The 13,849-nt window shown below is 54.1% G+C and overlaps 1 protein-coding gene across 2 annotated transcripts in view; it reads left to right on the top strand.

The window, feature by feature from the left end:
* LOC148838863 (caM kinase-like vesicle-associated protein) overlaps positions 1-12,073 on the top strand; it is a 38,776-nt gene extending 26,703 nt beyond the window's left edge. For both annotated transcript variants that reach the window (XM_088940214.1, XM_088940224.1), the window contains exons 3-11: positions 275-406; positions 987-1,061; positions 2,150-2,288; positions 2,947-3,067; positions 3,422-3,497; positions 4,260-4,396; positions 5,250-5,328; positions 6,361-6,448; positions 10,745-12,073. In XM_088940214.1, the coding sequence (XP_088796340.1) occupies positions 275-406; positions 987-1,061; positions 2,150-2,288; positions 2,947-3,067; positions 3,422-3,497; positions 4,260-4,396; positions 5,250-5,328; positions 6,361-6,448; positions 10,745-11,821 (1,924 nt within the window). In that variant the 3' untranslated portion in view covers positions 11,822-12,073. The remainder of the gene's footprint in view (positions 1-274; positions 407-986; positions 1,062-2,149; positions 2,289-2,946; positions 3,068-3,421; positions 3,498-4,259; positions 4,397-5,249; positions 5,329-6,360; positions 6,449-10,744) is intronic.
* The last annotated feature ends 1,776 nt before the right edge of the window (positions 12,074-13,849 follow it).

Raw genomic sequence — 13,849 nt, 5'->3', positions numbered from 1 at the left:
CTAACGCAGGCAGGGGACTGGGAATTGAGTACTGGGTACTGGGAGTCGCAGTCATGTCGGGTTACTGAGCACTGCCTGGCTGGCACAATTCAGAATGTTGCAGCTGAGCAGGGTGGGTGAACTTGTGGCGAATTGTGCACTGTTGGTTGGAAAAGAAGAATAACCAACAGTCCAGAATTTATTTTAGGAGAGAGAGATGGGATAAAACAGCTCTTGAGAGGGATGGATCCCTCAGCTCATTCCATGCTGAGCCTGCGGTCTCTTCCCTCCACAGGAAGGAGTTCTGTGAGCTGTGCTTGGCCAAGGAGAGGCAGACCGACAAGGTGTTCATCTGTAAGAAGTTCCTCAAGAAGGATGGAAAAAAAGTGCGCAAGGCAGCCAAGAACGAGATCATGATCCTGAAAATGTAAGAGGAGTTTAAGGTTTCTTGTTATCCAAAGCAGGGCATGTCAGAAGCACTGTGCAGTGCCACAGTGCCCTCTGCACACTGGGCCTGGTCCTGAGCACAGTGCCCTCTGCACACTGAGCCTGTTCCCGAGCACAGTGCCCTCTGCACAATGAGCCTGTTCCTGAGCACAGTGCCCTCTGCACACTGAGCCTGTTCCTGAGCACAGTGCCCTCTGCACACTGAGCCTGTTCCTGAGCGCAGTGCCCTCTGCACACTGAGGCTGTTCCTGAGCACAGTGCCCTGCACACTGAGCCTGACCTGCTTAGCTGCCAGGAGGTCAGGAGGCTCTGCCTGGTCAGTGCTGAGACAGCAGACAGTATCTTGGGTGGCCAGGGCAGGGGGAGCAGTAGTGTGGGCCAGTGGGTATGAGCGCCCTGCCAGCGCCCCAGTGTGGAGGGACTGTGGAGGCAGTGCTGTGGGTTAGAAAGTGGTTAAACTGGGTTTGAAAGCTGTCTGTCCAGTCTTGCCCATCGCTGTGGGTCTCCGCTGGGTAGCTCTGGCCTGGCACAAGGCAGTGAAGCTGCTCTGTCTCTTTCAGGGTCAATCACCCCAATATCCTGCAGCTCATCGACACCTTCGAGACCAGGAAAGAATACTACATCATCCAGGAACTGTGAGTGGGCACTCTGAACCCTCACCTCTCTGCTCTCCTGTAAGAGCTATGAGTTTGCATTAAGAAATAATAGAGAGGCAGCTAATATTCAGAGATTTGAAGAAGAGCTTTTGGTGCTCCACAGGTAGGGCTGGTATCCCATTGTGCTGCACGGTTGCTCTCACACACACCAGAGACTGGGCTTCTGTTCATTCATTCATTCAGATCACTCTGCAACTCACAGCTGGCAGCCCACTGGAGCCCAGTAGGTGTGAGCCTGGTCAGTACCTGGATAGGAGACCTCCTGGGAAAAACTAAGGTTGCTGCTGGAAGAGGTGTTAGTGGGGCCAGTAGGGCGCACTCACCCTGTGGTCCACATGGGTCCTAATGCCCCAGTATAGTGACGGGGACACTGTACTGTAAACAAGCGCCGTCCATCGGATGAGATGTAAAACCGAGGTCCTGACTCTCTGTGGTCATTAAAAATCCCAGGGCGTTTCTCAAAAAGAGTAGGGGTGTAACCCCGGCGTCCTGGCCAAATTTCCCATTGGCCCTTACCAATCATGGCCTCCTAACAATCCCCATCTATGAATTGGCTTCATCACTTTGCTCTCCTCCCCACTGATAGCTGGTGTGTGGTGAGTGTTCTGGCGCACTATGGCTGCCGTCGCATCATCCAGGTGGGGCTGCACATTGGTGGTGTTGGAGGGGATCCCCATTACCTGTAAAGCGCTTTGAGTGGAGTGTCCAGAAAAGCGCTATATAAGTGTAAGCTATTATTATTATTATAAGGCTCTCCACTCACATTCAAACTCACATTCACTCACTCACACACACACTGACACACTCTCACTCACAGGACCCAATAACCTCTTTCACCCATTTCCCCAGGTTTAGGAAAGTGAGAAACACTTGTCCTGCTTTCAGCTTCGAGACATTCAGTCACCCTAACTGCAGACCTACTCTGAATAGTGTCATAGTGGTAGTGTGATAGTGATAGTGTAATAGTGATTGTATAATACTGACAGTGTAATAGTGATAGTGTAAGATTAGTGGTTGTGTTTTCTGTTAGAAACATGTGGGGAGCAGATCTGCACTGTGTGTTTCAGAGCTACTGGGGGAGATGTGTTTGACTGGATCCTGGACCAGGGCAACTACACAGAGAGAGATGCCTCTAATGTCATTAGACAGGTGCTAGAAGCTGTGGCCTACCTGCACTCCCTCAACATTGTGCACAGGAACCTCAAGGTGCTGTCTGCCCTCACAGCCTCTCTGTCTGCTCTCTGATCAGGTGTCTGTCTGTTTTTATAGCCTGTCTGTTTGCTATCTGATCAGGTGTCTGTTTTTACAGCCTGTCTGTCTGCTCTCTGATCAGGGGTCTGTTTTTACAGCCTGTCTGTCTGCTCTCTGATCAGGGGTCTGTTTTTACAGCCTGTCTGTCTGCTCTCTGATCAGGGGTCTGTCTGTTTTTACAGCCTGTCTGTCTGCTCTCTGATCAGGGGTCTGTCTGTTTTTACAGCCTGTCTCCCTGCTCTCTGATCAGGTGTCTGTTTTTACAGCCTGTCTGTCTGCTCTCTGATCAGGGGTCTGTCTGTTTTTACAGCCTGTCTGTCTGCTCTCTGATCAGGGGTCTGTCTGTTTTTACAGCCTGTCTGTCTGCTCTCTGATCAGGTTATCTCTTTGCTAAATTCCCAGCTTTGCCTTTGAAGCTACGAAGCATAAAACAGAAGAAAATATTCATATTATTATCATAAACCAAACCTTTATTTGCATGAAAACTAATTAAATACTAAATTGCAGATATTACAGAGAAGTCCCTAGCAGCGTGTGTGAAAAGAAATTAAAACGCCTGTTATCGAAACCTGCGGCGATTGGAAAGTCTTTCGTGTTCCTTTGTCTCCCCCAGCTGGAGAATCTGATGTACTACAACCAGAACAACCACAACAAAGTGGTCCTGCGCGATTTTTACCTTTCGCGGTTTGAGAACGGCTCTATCACCGAGCCCTGCGGGACTCCCGAGTACCTGGGTACGTGCCTGCGCGGTTTTCCTGTGAGAAGAAGCTGTAGCTGTAGTAGCAGTAGACGTATCTGTAGTATCAGGTGTAGCTGTAGCAACAGTAACGGTTCACGTACTGATTTGTGTAAAGACTTTTTACATGCAGTATAAGACGGAAGAGAGGGATCTGTTGTGGAGATGTTTTCTTTTCAATATTCTTTATTTAAACATAACTTACAATATGTAGAGTTATTGTACAGTGTATTTTGAGCTTACATTTGAATTAAAACCGGTTCAAGAAGTGCAGATGTTTCTCAAGAGTGGGAAATTTCTAAACGATGAGACCTAAGGGTTCAATCTCTCCCCTCCCCCGCTTCACCCCCAGCTCCAGAGGTGGTGGCCCGACATCGGTACGGCCGGCCAGTGGACTGCTGGGCAGTCGGAGTCATCATGTACATCCTGTGAGTGCCAGCAGGGGGCGCTGTGAACTGTGTTTCACTCCCACCGCGTTCTGAATATGGGCTTCCTCGCTGTCAAGAGAACAACCGACACCGGGGCATCCTCCTGTCTCCTGTTTAACACAGTTCTGTTTTTTATTTTACTCACAAGAGCTTTATGTGAGGAGACATGAAGACACGCAGAGGGTCAAACTGAGTAATAAGTTCACACCGTCAGTCTCAGATGAGATTCCCTTAGCTGGGGTGTCCAGGTCAGTGCTGTGCAGCTCTGGTGCACCGATAGATGACTGAAATGAGGATTGTTTTTTTTTAGTTAGAATCAGCAATTATTTTTACTGAACCAGTTTTCAGGGGTAATTCTTGGCTGTTTTTCTTGGATGGATAAGGCAGGATCATGTATTCTCAGTGAAAAGTGATGATTTGCAGGACAGTCGCCAGCTGGGTCTTTGGAATGTGATGTTTAAGAGCTGAAGTCGAACCCTGGGTCTTGTTTATCCCGGGTTCATATCATCTCAGCTCACTGTTCCGCTGAGGAAGACTCTGGTCTGGTCTGCCTGTTGCAGGAACAGTGCAGGGAGCAGGGCAGAGGGGGAAGGAAATGCACGTTGCGCTTGTGCACCCTCGATAGGTTTCCCCCACCCTCTCCGCTCTTTCCAGCAATCGTTCCGGGGCCCGAGCTGCTCCGATGAGCTCCGGTCCGGGAGCAGGAGCTGCTGGTGTCAGTGGGGAGGGGTGGACAGGTCCTGAGGGGTGTCTCTCTCGCAGGCTCTCGGGCAACCCCCCCTTCTATGACGAGACAGAGGAGGAGAACACAGACCTGCACAACCGCATCATCTTCTGCCGAATCGTGTCGGGGGAATTCGAGTTCGACTCCCCCTACTGGGACGAGATTTCCCCTGCAGGTACCGTGTCTGGCCACCAGGGGGAAGGGAGAGGGAGGGCGCAGACTTCCTGCTGAGGTGCCCTAAGGACCGCGTTAAACAACCGCAGAGCTCAGATAAACTGTAGATCTGGGTCCTTTGTTTCACACTCTCTTTCCTGTGTGTCAAGACCTCCTTCTGGCCTGGCCAGCTGCTCTACTGATGCAGGTACGGTATTCGGGAGCCCCAGACACTGACACAGCCAGGCCAGCCGGCGTCTCCACAAGGAACAAGAATGAACAGTGAAACACGATCAGAGGTCAGAGGTGGAAACTGCAAATAGCTGCATTTAAAACTAAGAACAGGAGGCACGTCTTCACTCAAAGGGTGGTGGGAGTGTGAAACAAGCGGCCGGCTATTTTGTTGAAGCTGTGTCCTGGATTCTTTAAAGAAACAGCTGTTCATTAGCTACAACCTACCCAGCAGGCCAGAACAGGCCGACGGGCTCTCGGTTGTAACTGCTCTGATGTTTTTGTGCTTGTGTGTCTTCAGTCCTTCACTCACCTGTGCCTGCTTCAGTCCTCTGACCCTTATTTAAAAGCTCATTTTAAAGTGATAAAGATTTATCTCTCATCTTTTTTGTTCAACACTGAAGAGCTTGAGTTCCTTTGGTCAGTTTGTTCATGTCCAGGAATTATCCTGGACCTCCGTCCAGCCTGGCTTGACGGGACACTGAGGATCCGTGAGGATCGGTACTGTTGTGCTAAAAGGAGGAACTGCAGTGAAATCGCCTGTGGACAGTGTTTACTCTGTGTCCCAGAGCAAGATTCAGAACAGGGTGGCTAGGCTCCCACCTGGGCAGGTGTGTCGTTAACCCCTCTGGTCTCTCTCACAGCCAAGGAGCTGGTCTGCCGTCTGATGGAAGTGGATCCCATGCTGAGAATAACGGCCCAGGACGCCCTCTGGCACGAGTGGTGAGAACCGTCCCGCTCCGAGAGGGAGGGGCGTACTGCGCCAGCCTCACACAGCCCAGTGCGGACCGGAGCGCCCCCAGAGCGGGTCCGGGTTCTGCCACTGTGATCTCCTTCAGCAAGGAGGCTTTGTAGCTGCAGTCTGACCTGCTCGCAAATGACTTCATGCCTGAAAATTGATGGAAATTTGGAGCTCATCACTGAACCGTCACATCAGAGAACACCTTAGTCACATGTGCCCAAGCCCAAGGTGTCCTGTGACAGAGGTCTTGGGCTCTGTCAAAGGACACCCCTCACCACTCGCAAGCGGGAAGCAGGTGCAGCAGGGTGAGGGTTGGAGTGCAGTCTTCACCTGGAGCCACTCGCATGACACTGTTCAGGATGTGTGCACATTTGAAGTGAATTAGCCAGTGTGCTGTGTTTTCATAGGAAAAAAAAAATTTTTGTACCAGACTCATTCCCAGTCAGTAACACCAACAGATTATTTTTATAGTCCCCTAATAAAGTCACTGGCAGGGGACAAGTTTTAGACAAGAGAAGTGACCTGACCCCTCACAGGAGCTGAGGAGGGCAGGCTCAGAGGGCAGCAGGCACAGAGGGCAGATAGGCCCAGAGGGCAGCAGACAGGCTCAGAGGCAGCAGACAGGCCCAGAGGGCAGCAGACAGGCTCAGAGGGCAGCAGACAGGCTCAGAGGCAGCAGACAGGCTCAGAGGGCAGCAGACAGGCTCAGAGGCAGCAGACAGGCCCAGAGGGCAGCAGACAGGCTCAGAGGGCAGCAGACAGGCTCAGAGGCAGCAGACAGGCTCAGAGGGCAGCAGACAGGCTCAGAGGCAGCAGACAGGCCCAGAGGGCAGCAGACAGGCTCAGAGGGCAGTAGACAGGCACAGAGGTCAGGAGGCAGGCACAGAGGGCAGCAGACAGGCACAGGGGGCAGTAGACAGGCACAGAGGGCAGTAGACAGGCTCCGAGGGCAGCAGTGCCGACTGATACACAGACGCTCTCTCCCGTTTTCATGCTGTCTTTCCCCCTGGCAGGATCGCTGGCAACGGGGCGTCGGAGAAGAACCTGAAGGATGGCGTCTGTGCCCAGTTCGAGAAGAACTTCGCCAAGGCGAAGTGGAGGGTAAGAGACGGGCGGGGCTCTGCGCTCGGCACACGGCACTGCCCAGGCCCTGCGGCTGGAGGGAGCAGAGCTGAGCCCGGCTGTGCTGTCTCCAGCAGCTGCAGGACAGAGAGTCCTCTGGGGCAGGGGCAGCAGTAGCACACTGGTATTTCCATACTTTTTTCAAAGCCATTACAGTTTGATCCACAAGTCAATGCTCACAGCAGTACAGGACAGAAACCTGTATTTAACACCACAGTGGATATGTGACATTAGATCCACAGCTGAGCCTCTATTCATATTCCAGCTGCGTTCGGAATCGCCAGTGGGGTGTGCGGCTCAACTCCCTGACCATCTTTTGCCCACTGAGCTGTTCTGCAGCACCACACAGCACCTCTGGCCCGGTCCGGTCCGGTCCAGGCCCTTGGTGATGTCACCCTCCCATGGTTCTGCACCAGCGTTGGGGGGGTCCAGACAAACTGACAAAGATGTTTTTAGTAATGATCTCTTCAGTACTAAAACAACTCAAGTAAAAGTAATAAACACTTATTTTCAAAACAATTACCATCTGTATTCAGAAATAAGTCACTGGGGGCGCTCGTCAGCACTGGTGTGAACGTGATTCTTCTTCCAGTGCTAAAAGTGTAGTTTCCATTGCGAGCGGCAGGCAAACTGAAACACATGCTCACTGGTGCCTCACAGTCCCTGTGTCCTGGGCAGTTTCCCAGCCCAGTGCCCCCAGTGTCCGTGCTGGTGCAGCACAGTAAACACAGCCTGGCCTGCGGAGAGGCAGCCTGCCGTTCAGGACAAGACAGACAGCCTTGACACAGAGAGGACACACGTGCAGCACAGGACCAGGCACAGCATGGAGCAGGCACAAACAAGCAGCCTGCGGTACGCAGGGCCAGACACACGGATGAATGGAGCAGAAGCTGGGAGGGTGGCTCTGTTAGATAGATCGGGAAAGTGTTGGGAGCCGGCCCAGAAAGCAGCACGCGCGTGTGACACACGACCCCCTGCTCCCGAGACGGCCGGCCGGCCGGCCTGCCCAGGGCCTAGCCCAGCACCTCTCCGCTACACAATACCCATCCTGTCCTCGGCCTCCTCGTCTTGCCCTCCAATGGGGTTACACTCAGACAAGCCCAGCAGAGAGCCGGCATTAATATGTTCAAGTCCTCCCTTTCCCTGCCAATAGGAAATACAATTTTTAGAATTATTGGTCACCCACATTCTTACATGACTGACTGTGTGGTCGCATCCAAACAGCAAACGTTCAGCCTCAGACAGCATGGCGAGGAAAAGAAGCTTCAGTTCAAACTGGCTGTTTTTAACAATGCGGGATGCAGCTTCTGTCCTGATGTCTGCGTTGGTTCTTGTGACCTCGTGCTGACTTGTGGCTGAGCTGCTCAGTCTTCTCAGGCCTGGGAAGCCACAGCTGACAGCCCCCCAGTCCTGAGAGACTGACTGCCTGGAGTCTCTTTCACAAAGCTGAACCGTCTGATGATTAACCACTGTTTTCTTCCTCACTGGCCTGAAACCCAGGAGCTGAAGGTATTGTGCCTTATTGCCTGGAAGCAGGGGTGCAGTGAGACACTTTCTTCCCTCTCAGTTTCATACAGCTTTCCTCAGCAGGATGGGGGACACAAAAATGAGGGCAGCAACTGTTGCTGTTGTAACTGCTCTCAGTCCACAGACAGGTGTGTCCTCAGGTGTCTCTGCTCTCAGTCCACAGACAGGTGTGTCCTCAGGTGTCTCTGCTCTCAGTCCACAGACAGGTGTGTCCTCAGGTGTCTCTGCTCTCTCAGACACCAGACAGGTGTGTCCTCAGGTGTCTCTGCTCTCTCAGACAGCAGACAGGTGTGTCCTCAGGTGTCTCTGCTCTCTCAGACAGCAGACAGGTATGTCCTCAGGTGTCTCTGCTCTCTCAGACAGCAGACAGGTGTGTCCTCAGGTGTCTCTGTTCTCTCAGACAGCAGACAGGTGTGTCCTCAGGTGTCTCTGTTCTCTCAGACAGCAAACAAACTTGGTTCTTCCGTCTGATGTGTCATCTGTAAATTTTCTGATTTCTAAAACAATTCCCCAACATGAACAGATCACAGTCTAAATCATTGCTGTAATAACAAAAGCACACAAGCCTAAATATACAGCACACCTCTGTACTGGTGCCATTATGAGAAAACCAGAGAAGGGCTTTTTTGGCTTTTTGGGCTTTTGGCTGGAAGGATATATGTTCAAATACGGCTGTTACCACCTTTCAATCAGAATGTGCAGTAAAATACTGCATATGTACTCTTTAGATTATAGTATTTAGAATCAGCTAAACAAATGTACATCAGCCCACTTACAAATTATGTAACTGTATAGAAACCAGTTTTTATTTTGTTTCTCAGATGCAATTTAAACCAATCATCTGTTAATTGTTAATCAACATATTGATTATGCAGGATGTTGATATTTAAGAGTGAGTTCCAAACCCTGCAGATCACCTCTGAATTAAATGCACACGTGGCTTCAGGCCTGAGGATTAATGCTGTCAGCGGGTTTGCTGAGTGTTGGGAGGTGACACTTCCTGCAGCGACAGTGCAGGCAAGTGCAGAGAGCTGTGCTCAGCAGGTACAGCAGTGATGATCTCAGCGAAGGGACGAGTCACCCAGACAAGGAGCACAGAGCCGGGAGGAGACCCTTCTGGTCACCAGCAGTGATGGATAAAGACAGAAGAGTTCCCCTCTCCACGGCTGATGGAAAACTGTGAAAAAAGTGTCCTGCTTCATCCCTGCTCTCCAACACATCTATTGGGGTCTTCATGTGTTTGTGAAGGGAAACATACTTGGGATACATAATGGGTCTGCATTGTGTATCGGTATCTCTTCCTTTTGGTCTTGAAAGACAAAGAGAGCCCTGGAGCATTTTTGAAAACAGAGATGTTGACTGAAGAATCTGTAGACAGCGGGTACATCTGCACACACACAGACACACAAACACTCAGAGACACAGAGACAGACACACGAGCAATTACACACAGATACACAAACACTCACAGACACACAAACACAGTCACACAGACACACGAACACTCACACACAAAGACAGACACACGAACACTCACAGTCACACAGACACATGAAAACACACACACAGATACACAAACACTCACAGTCACAACAGACAGACAAACACACAAACACTCACACGCAGATGTTCTTGCACATGCATTCAAAGCTGGGGAGCCACACATGAATCTCAAGCACATGTTCCGAGTTCCTGGTCATTCCCCCAGAGGCTGGCTGGACACGATGGGGCTGGACTTCTCTTTGAAGACCAATGAGGTTCATCGCATCCATTATGTCCGCAGAGTGGCCAGTCACCCGAGCAGGGCATTGGTGCCATGGCCCAGCCCAGACCAACCTCCTGCAGTCTGGAGCTCCACGCTGATTACCTGCTTGATCGCTGGAGTGACTCTGGGCCAATGGAGGCTGAGCTGCTCTCTGACCCACAGTCAGGTCCCATACTCACAGGGCCGGGAGCTGCCGGTTCAGCACGTTGTCACTCCAGCCAGCAGTGGGGGAACTGCAAGAGACCGCCTGAGAGAAAAGTGTTCCCCTGATCAGACAGTCTCTTTGGCCCCTCCGCTCTGCAGAGGGCAGCTGGGCCGTGCCTGCCCAGAGGAGGGTGTGGGCGGGTGGCCGGTGTCACCTGGCGCAGGATGGTGTCCTGGCCAGATGTGGTCACAGCTGCACTCCTCTGCAGGGCAGGAGAAGGTCCGGACGAATCCTCTTGTGGTGGAGCAGCTTCGGCTTTGCTGTTCAGGTGGTTTCTTTGCAGCTTCCTTGTCTCTGCTCATCGAAGTCCAACACTGTATGACATTGTGCCTTAACATCATTTAGAAAAGTAGGAGATCACCCTTTAACCACAACATGCTCAGTCTTAGTAACGTTCACCTACTAACACGTGTCGGATTTGTCAGGACCTGTCTTCCTGCTCCGTCTGGTTAATGAACTGCAATGCTGGCCAGTACATTAGGACCAGATTACTGTGTCCGACCAGTACGTGTCTGTATAGACGTCCGGGTCAACTGGACCTCCTGCTCAGAACTGGCCGGCACTGACAGCCTGAAATCCAGCTGAGCTCTGCAGGGCCCCTGGCCGCAAAGCGAGTGATTGTGTCCTCCTGGACATGCTCGTTTCAAGCAATTAATCTGGGGATTGGGCAGCTGAAATGTATTCTGAGGAGGTCGTTAAGACAATGGCTGTTCTGGGGCCTCAGCTGGCTGTCCCCAGGCGGCGAGGTGGTCCTGTAACCTGCCTGTTGTCCCCACAGAAGGCCATCCGCGTGACCACCTTCATGCAGCGCCTGCGCGCCCCAGAGGCCGGCGGCGGGGGCGAGGGGGGGGCGCGCCTGCCCGTCACCCCCCGCACGTCCATGAGCGTTTCCCACAAGGTGACGGTGGAGAGCCGGCCGGAGCAGGCCGGGATTCCCAGCAGCCTGTCGGTGGGGGTCTCCCCGACCTCCACCATGGACCCCCTTCCTGCAGGCGATCTTGGGCTGCAACCAGAGGTGGGGGCGGCCAGCGACAGCGCGGGGACGACGGCGGCCAGCCTGGGGCCGGACCAGCCCAGAGCGCCCCCCGACAAGCCCCCCCCCTCGCCCCGCGTCGAGACCAGGAGGGTCCCGGACCGCGGCACCAAGGTGATCGTACTGGAGCACCCGGCCAGCCCCGGGGAGAAGAGGTCGGGGTGCCCTCCGGACACCCCCAGCAGGCGCAAGATGGCAGCTGTCCTGCACCGCTCTGCAGACGACACCGCCTGCCTGGCGGACCCGGAGACGAGGGCCGCGGGGCCGGCAGCGCGCCGGGGGGCTGCGGGGGGAGGGGCCGGGGACATGCCTGGGCTCCGGCCGGAGAAGGGGGACCGGGGCGCCGCCGGGGGTGGGAGGAGAGCCGGCGCAGCGGAGAGCTGGTGCCAGACACAGCTGCCCGAGGCCATGGCGGAGAGGAGGGGCGCAAGGGAGCCCCAGGATGAGAGCCCCGGACGGAGGGACCCCGGCGCGGCCAGGGGTTCCCCGGGCACGGCGCACTGGAAGACCGTGCCCGTCCAGGAGCAGCGCGAGGCCGCTGGCGACTGGCACATGGACAGCGTGATCGAGCAGATCGAGAAGCAGATGGCCGCGGTGCTGGAGAAGATCGAGGGCGACATGCCTTCCCTGCTGGAGCAGATCAGCGACCGGCCCTCCCCAGTGCGCGCCCCCCTGGCCCCCCCCGCGCGCCCCAGCCTGCCCCCCTTCCCCCACCTCACCATCCCGCCCTGCACAGCCCCCCCGCCCCCCCCGCCGGAGCCGGTACCGGGAGAGCAGCCGGAGGGTGAGGCCGGGCCCCTCCAGTCGCAGAGAGGCTTGTGATCCAGCACACAGGGAAGCACTCTGGGAAATCCCACTCATGGCGATATACGGATACACTATTTTTCTTCTCTGTCTCCTGTTTTGTGTTTGCCCTTCTGAAGGTGTTCCTGCCCCTCCCTGTGCCTCTCCCGCCCGGCGGCCCAGCATGCCCCTCTGCGCTCCGCTGTGTTCTCTCCCACCCCAGCGGCACACCTGTTCTCTGACAATTTTTTGCATCTGTCAGCAGTTCTTTCAATAAAACTCTCAAGCAAAGCGCTCTGACAGTCTTCCCTTCCTGTCTGTGTGCGTGTCTGCATCTCTGTCCACCGGCCAGATGAATCCCGCTGGCCAGTGCAGGTCTGTTTCGGGGCTGGAGCTGCTCACCTCTGACCCCACGCACCCCGGTTTCTCTCCCAGTGGACACCCAGCTCCAGGCTCAGGCTCTGCCCCAGCCTGTCCCGTTTCCCTGTGTGGACAGAGGAGAGACCAGGGGCCTGTCAGTCAGCTGAAAGGGCGGGTCCCCCAGCACTCAGGCAGGTGGGACTCGGGGTGCCAGCAGTGACTAGGCCGACAGTGGTCTCATGAAGGACAGATAAGGAAGCACCTCTTTCACTCTTGTGCAGAGAACTGACGCCACAGAAGTCCGATCGCACACACTCGCTGATTCCCGATACAGTAAAGGCAGAGGAGAACACACGCTGGATTATTTACAGTAACGCCTGGCTATGCGCTTTCCTGCACAGCCAGTGTGGGACACTCCCTTCAGACTAAAGAGACTCAGTCCCTCCAGCCTGTCAGTGTGGGACAGTCCCTTCAGACTAAAGAGACTCAGTCCCTCCAGCCTGTCAGTGTGGGACAGTCCTTTCAGACTAAACAGACTCAGTCCCTCCAGCCTGTCAGTGTGGGACAGTCCCTTCAGACTAAAGAGACTCAGTTCCTGCAGCCTCTCAGCAGCCATATCACCCTGCAGCTCACAACTGGGAGCCCACTGAAGCCCAGCAGGTGTGAGCCTGGCCAGTACCTGGATGGGAGATCTCCTGGGAAAAAGTAAGGTTGCTGCTGGAAGAGGTGTTAGTGGGGCCAGCAGGGGGCGCTCACCCTGTGGTCAGTGTGGGCCCTAATGGCCCACTATAGTGACGGGGACACTATACTGTAAAAAGGCCATCTCTGAACTGGCTTTATCACTCTGCTCTGCTCATCACTGATAGCTGATGTGTGGGGAGCGTACTGGTGCACTCTGGCTGCTGTCACATCATCCAGGTGGGGGTGGAGGGGATCCCCATTACCTGTAAAGCGCTTTGAGTGGAGTGTCCAGAGACGTGCTATGAAAGTGTGATGAAGCCAGCTCAGAGATGGGGATTATTAGGAGGCCATGATTGGTAAGGGCTAATGGGAAATTTGTCCAGGACACCAGGGTAACACCCCTACTCTTTTTGAGATACACCTGGGATTTTTAATGACCACAGAGAGTCAGGACCTCAGTTTTATGTCTTATCTGAAGAATGGCAACTTTTTATGGTATAGTGTCTCCATCACTATACTGGGGCATTAGAAGCCACTCAGACCGCAGGGTGAGCGCCCCCTGCTGGCCCCACTAACACCTCTTCCAGCAGCAGGAGTTTGTCTCAGGAGGTCTCCCATCCAGGTACTGACCTGCTGGGCTCCAGTGGGCTCCCAGGTGTGAGTTGCAGGGTGACACAGCTGCACACTCATGCAACTAATTTGCGCTATTACCCAAGGTGCGCGGGAGCTCGTGTCTGAGGCGGTTCGGGCGTGCTGGGCGGACAGGACCGCGTGCCTCCGCCTGGACCCGCCACGCTGACATTCTCGAACCGTTACCTCACATTTCAAATCTGCGCTTCAACATAACCGTCGGCACCAACAGACCGCTTTGCCGCCGGACTACAACTCCCAGCAGCCTGCGCGGAAGTGCTCGGACCGGGAGGACCCAAGCCATGCGAACAGAAGGGGGGGGCGAGAGTCCTAGTTCTGTAAATAATTTTAGAGCTCCCACCAGTATTATGGAGAAAGCGACACAGAAAGTCACTT

This window comes from Atractosteus spatula, chromosome 2, assembly GCF_055471065.1.
Source record: "Atractosteus spatula isolate fAtrSpa1 chromosome 2, fAtrSpa1.hap1, whole genome shotgun sequence".
NCBI lineage: Eukaryota > Metazoa > Chordata > Actinopteri > Semionotiformes > Lepisosteidae > Atractosteus > Atractosteus spatula.
Note: the sequence above shows the minus strand (reverse complement) of the source record. Positions and strands in the feature narration are given on the sequence as shown.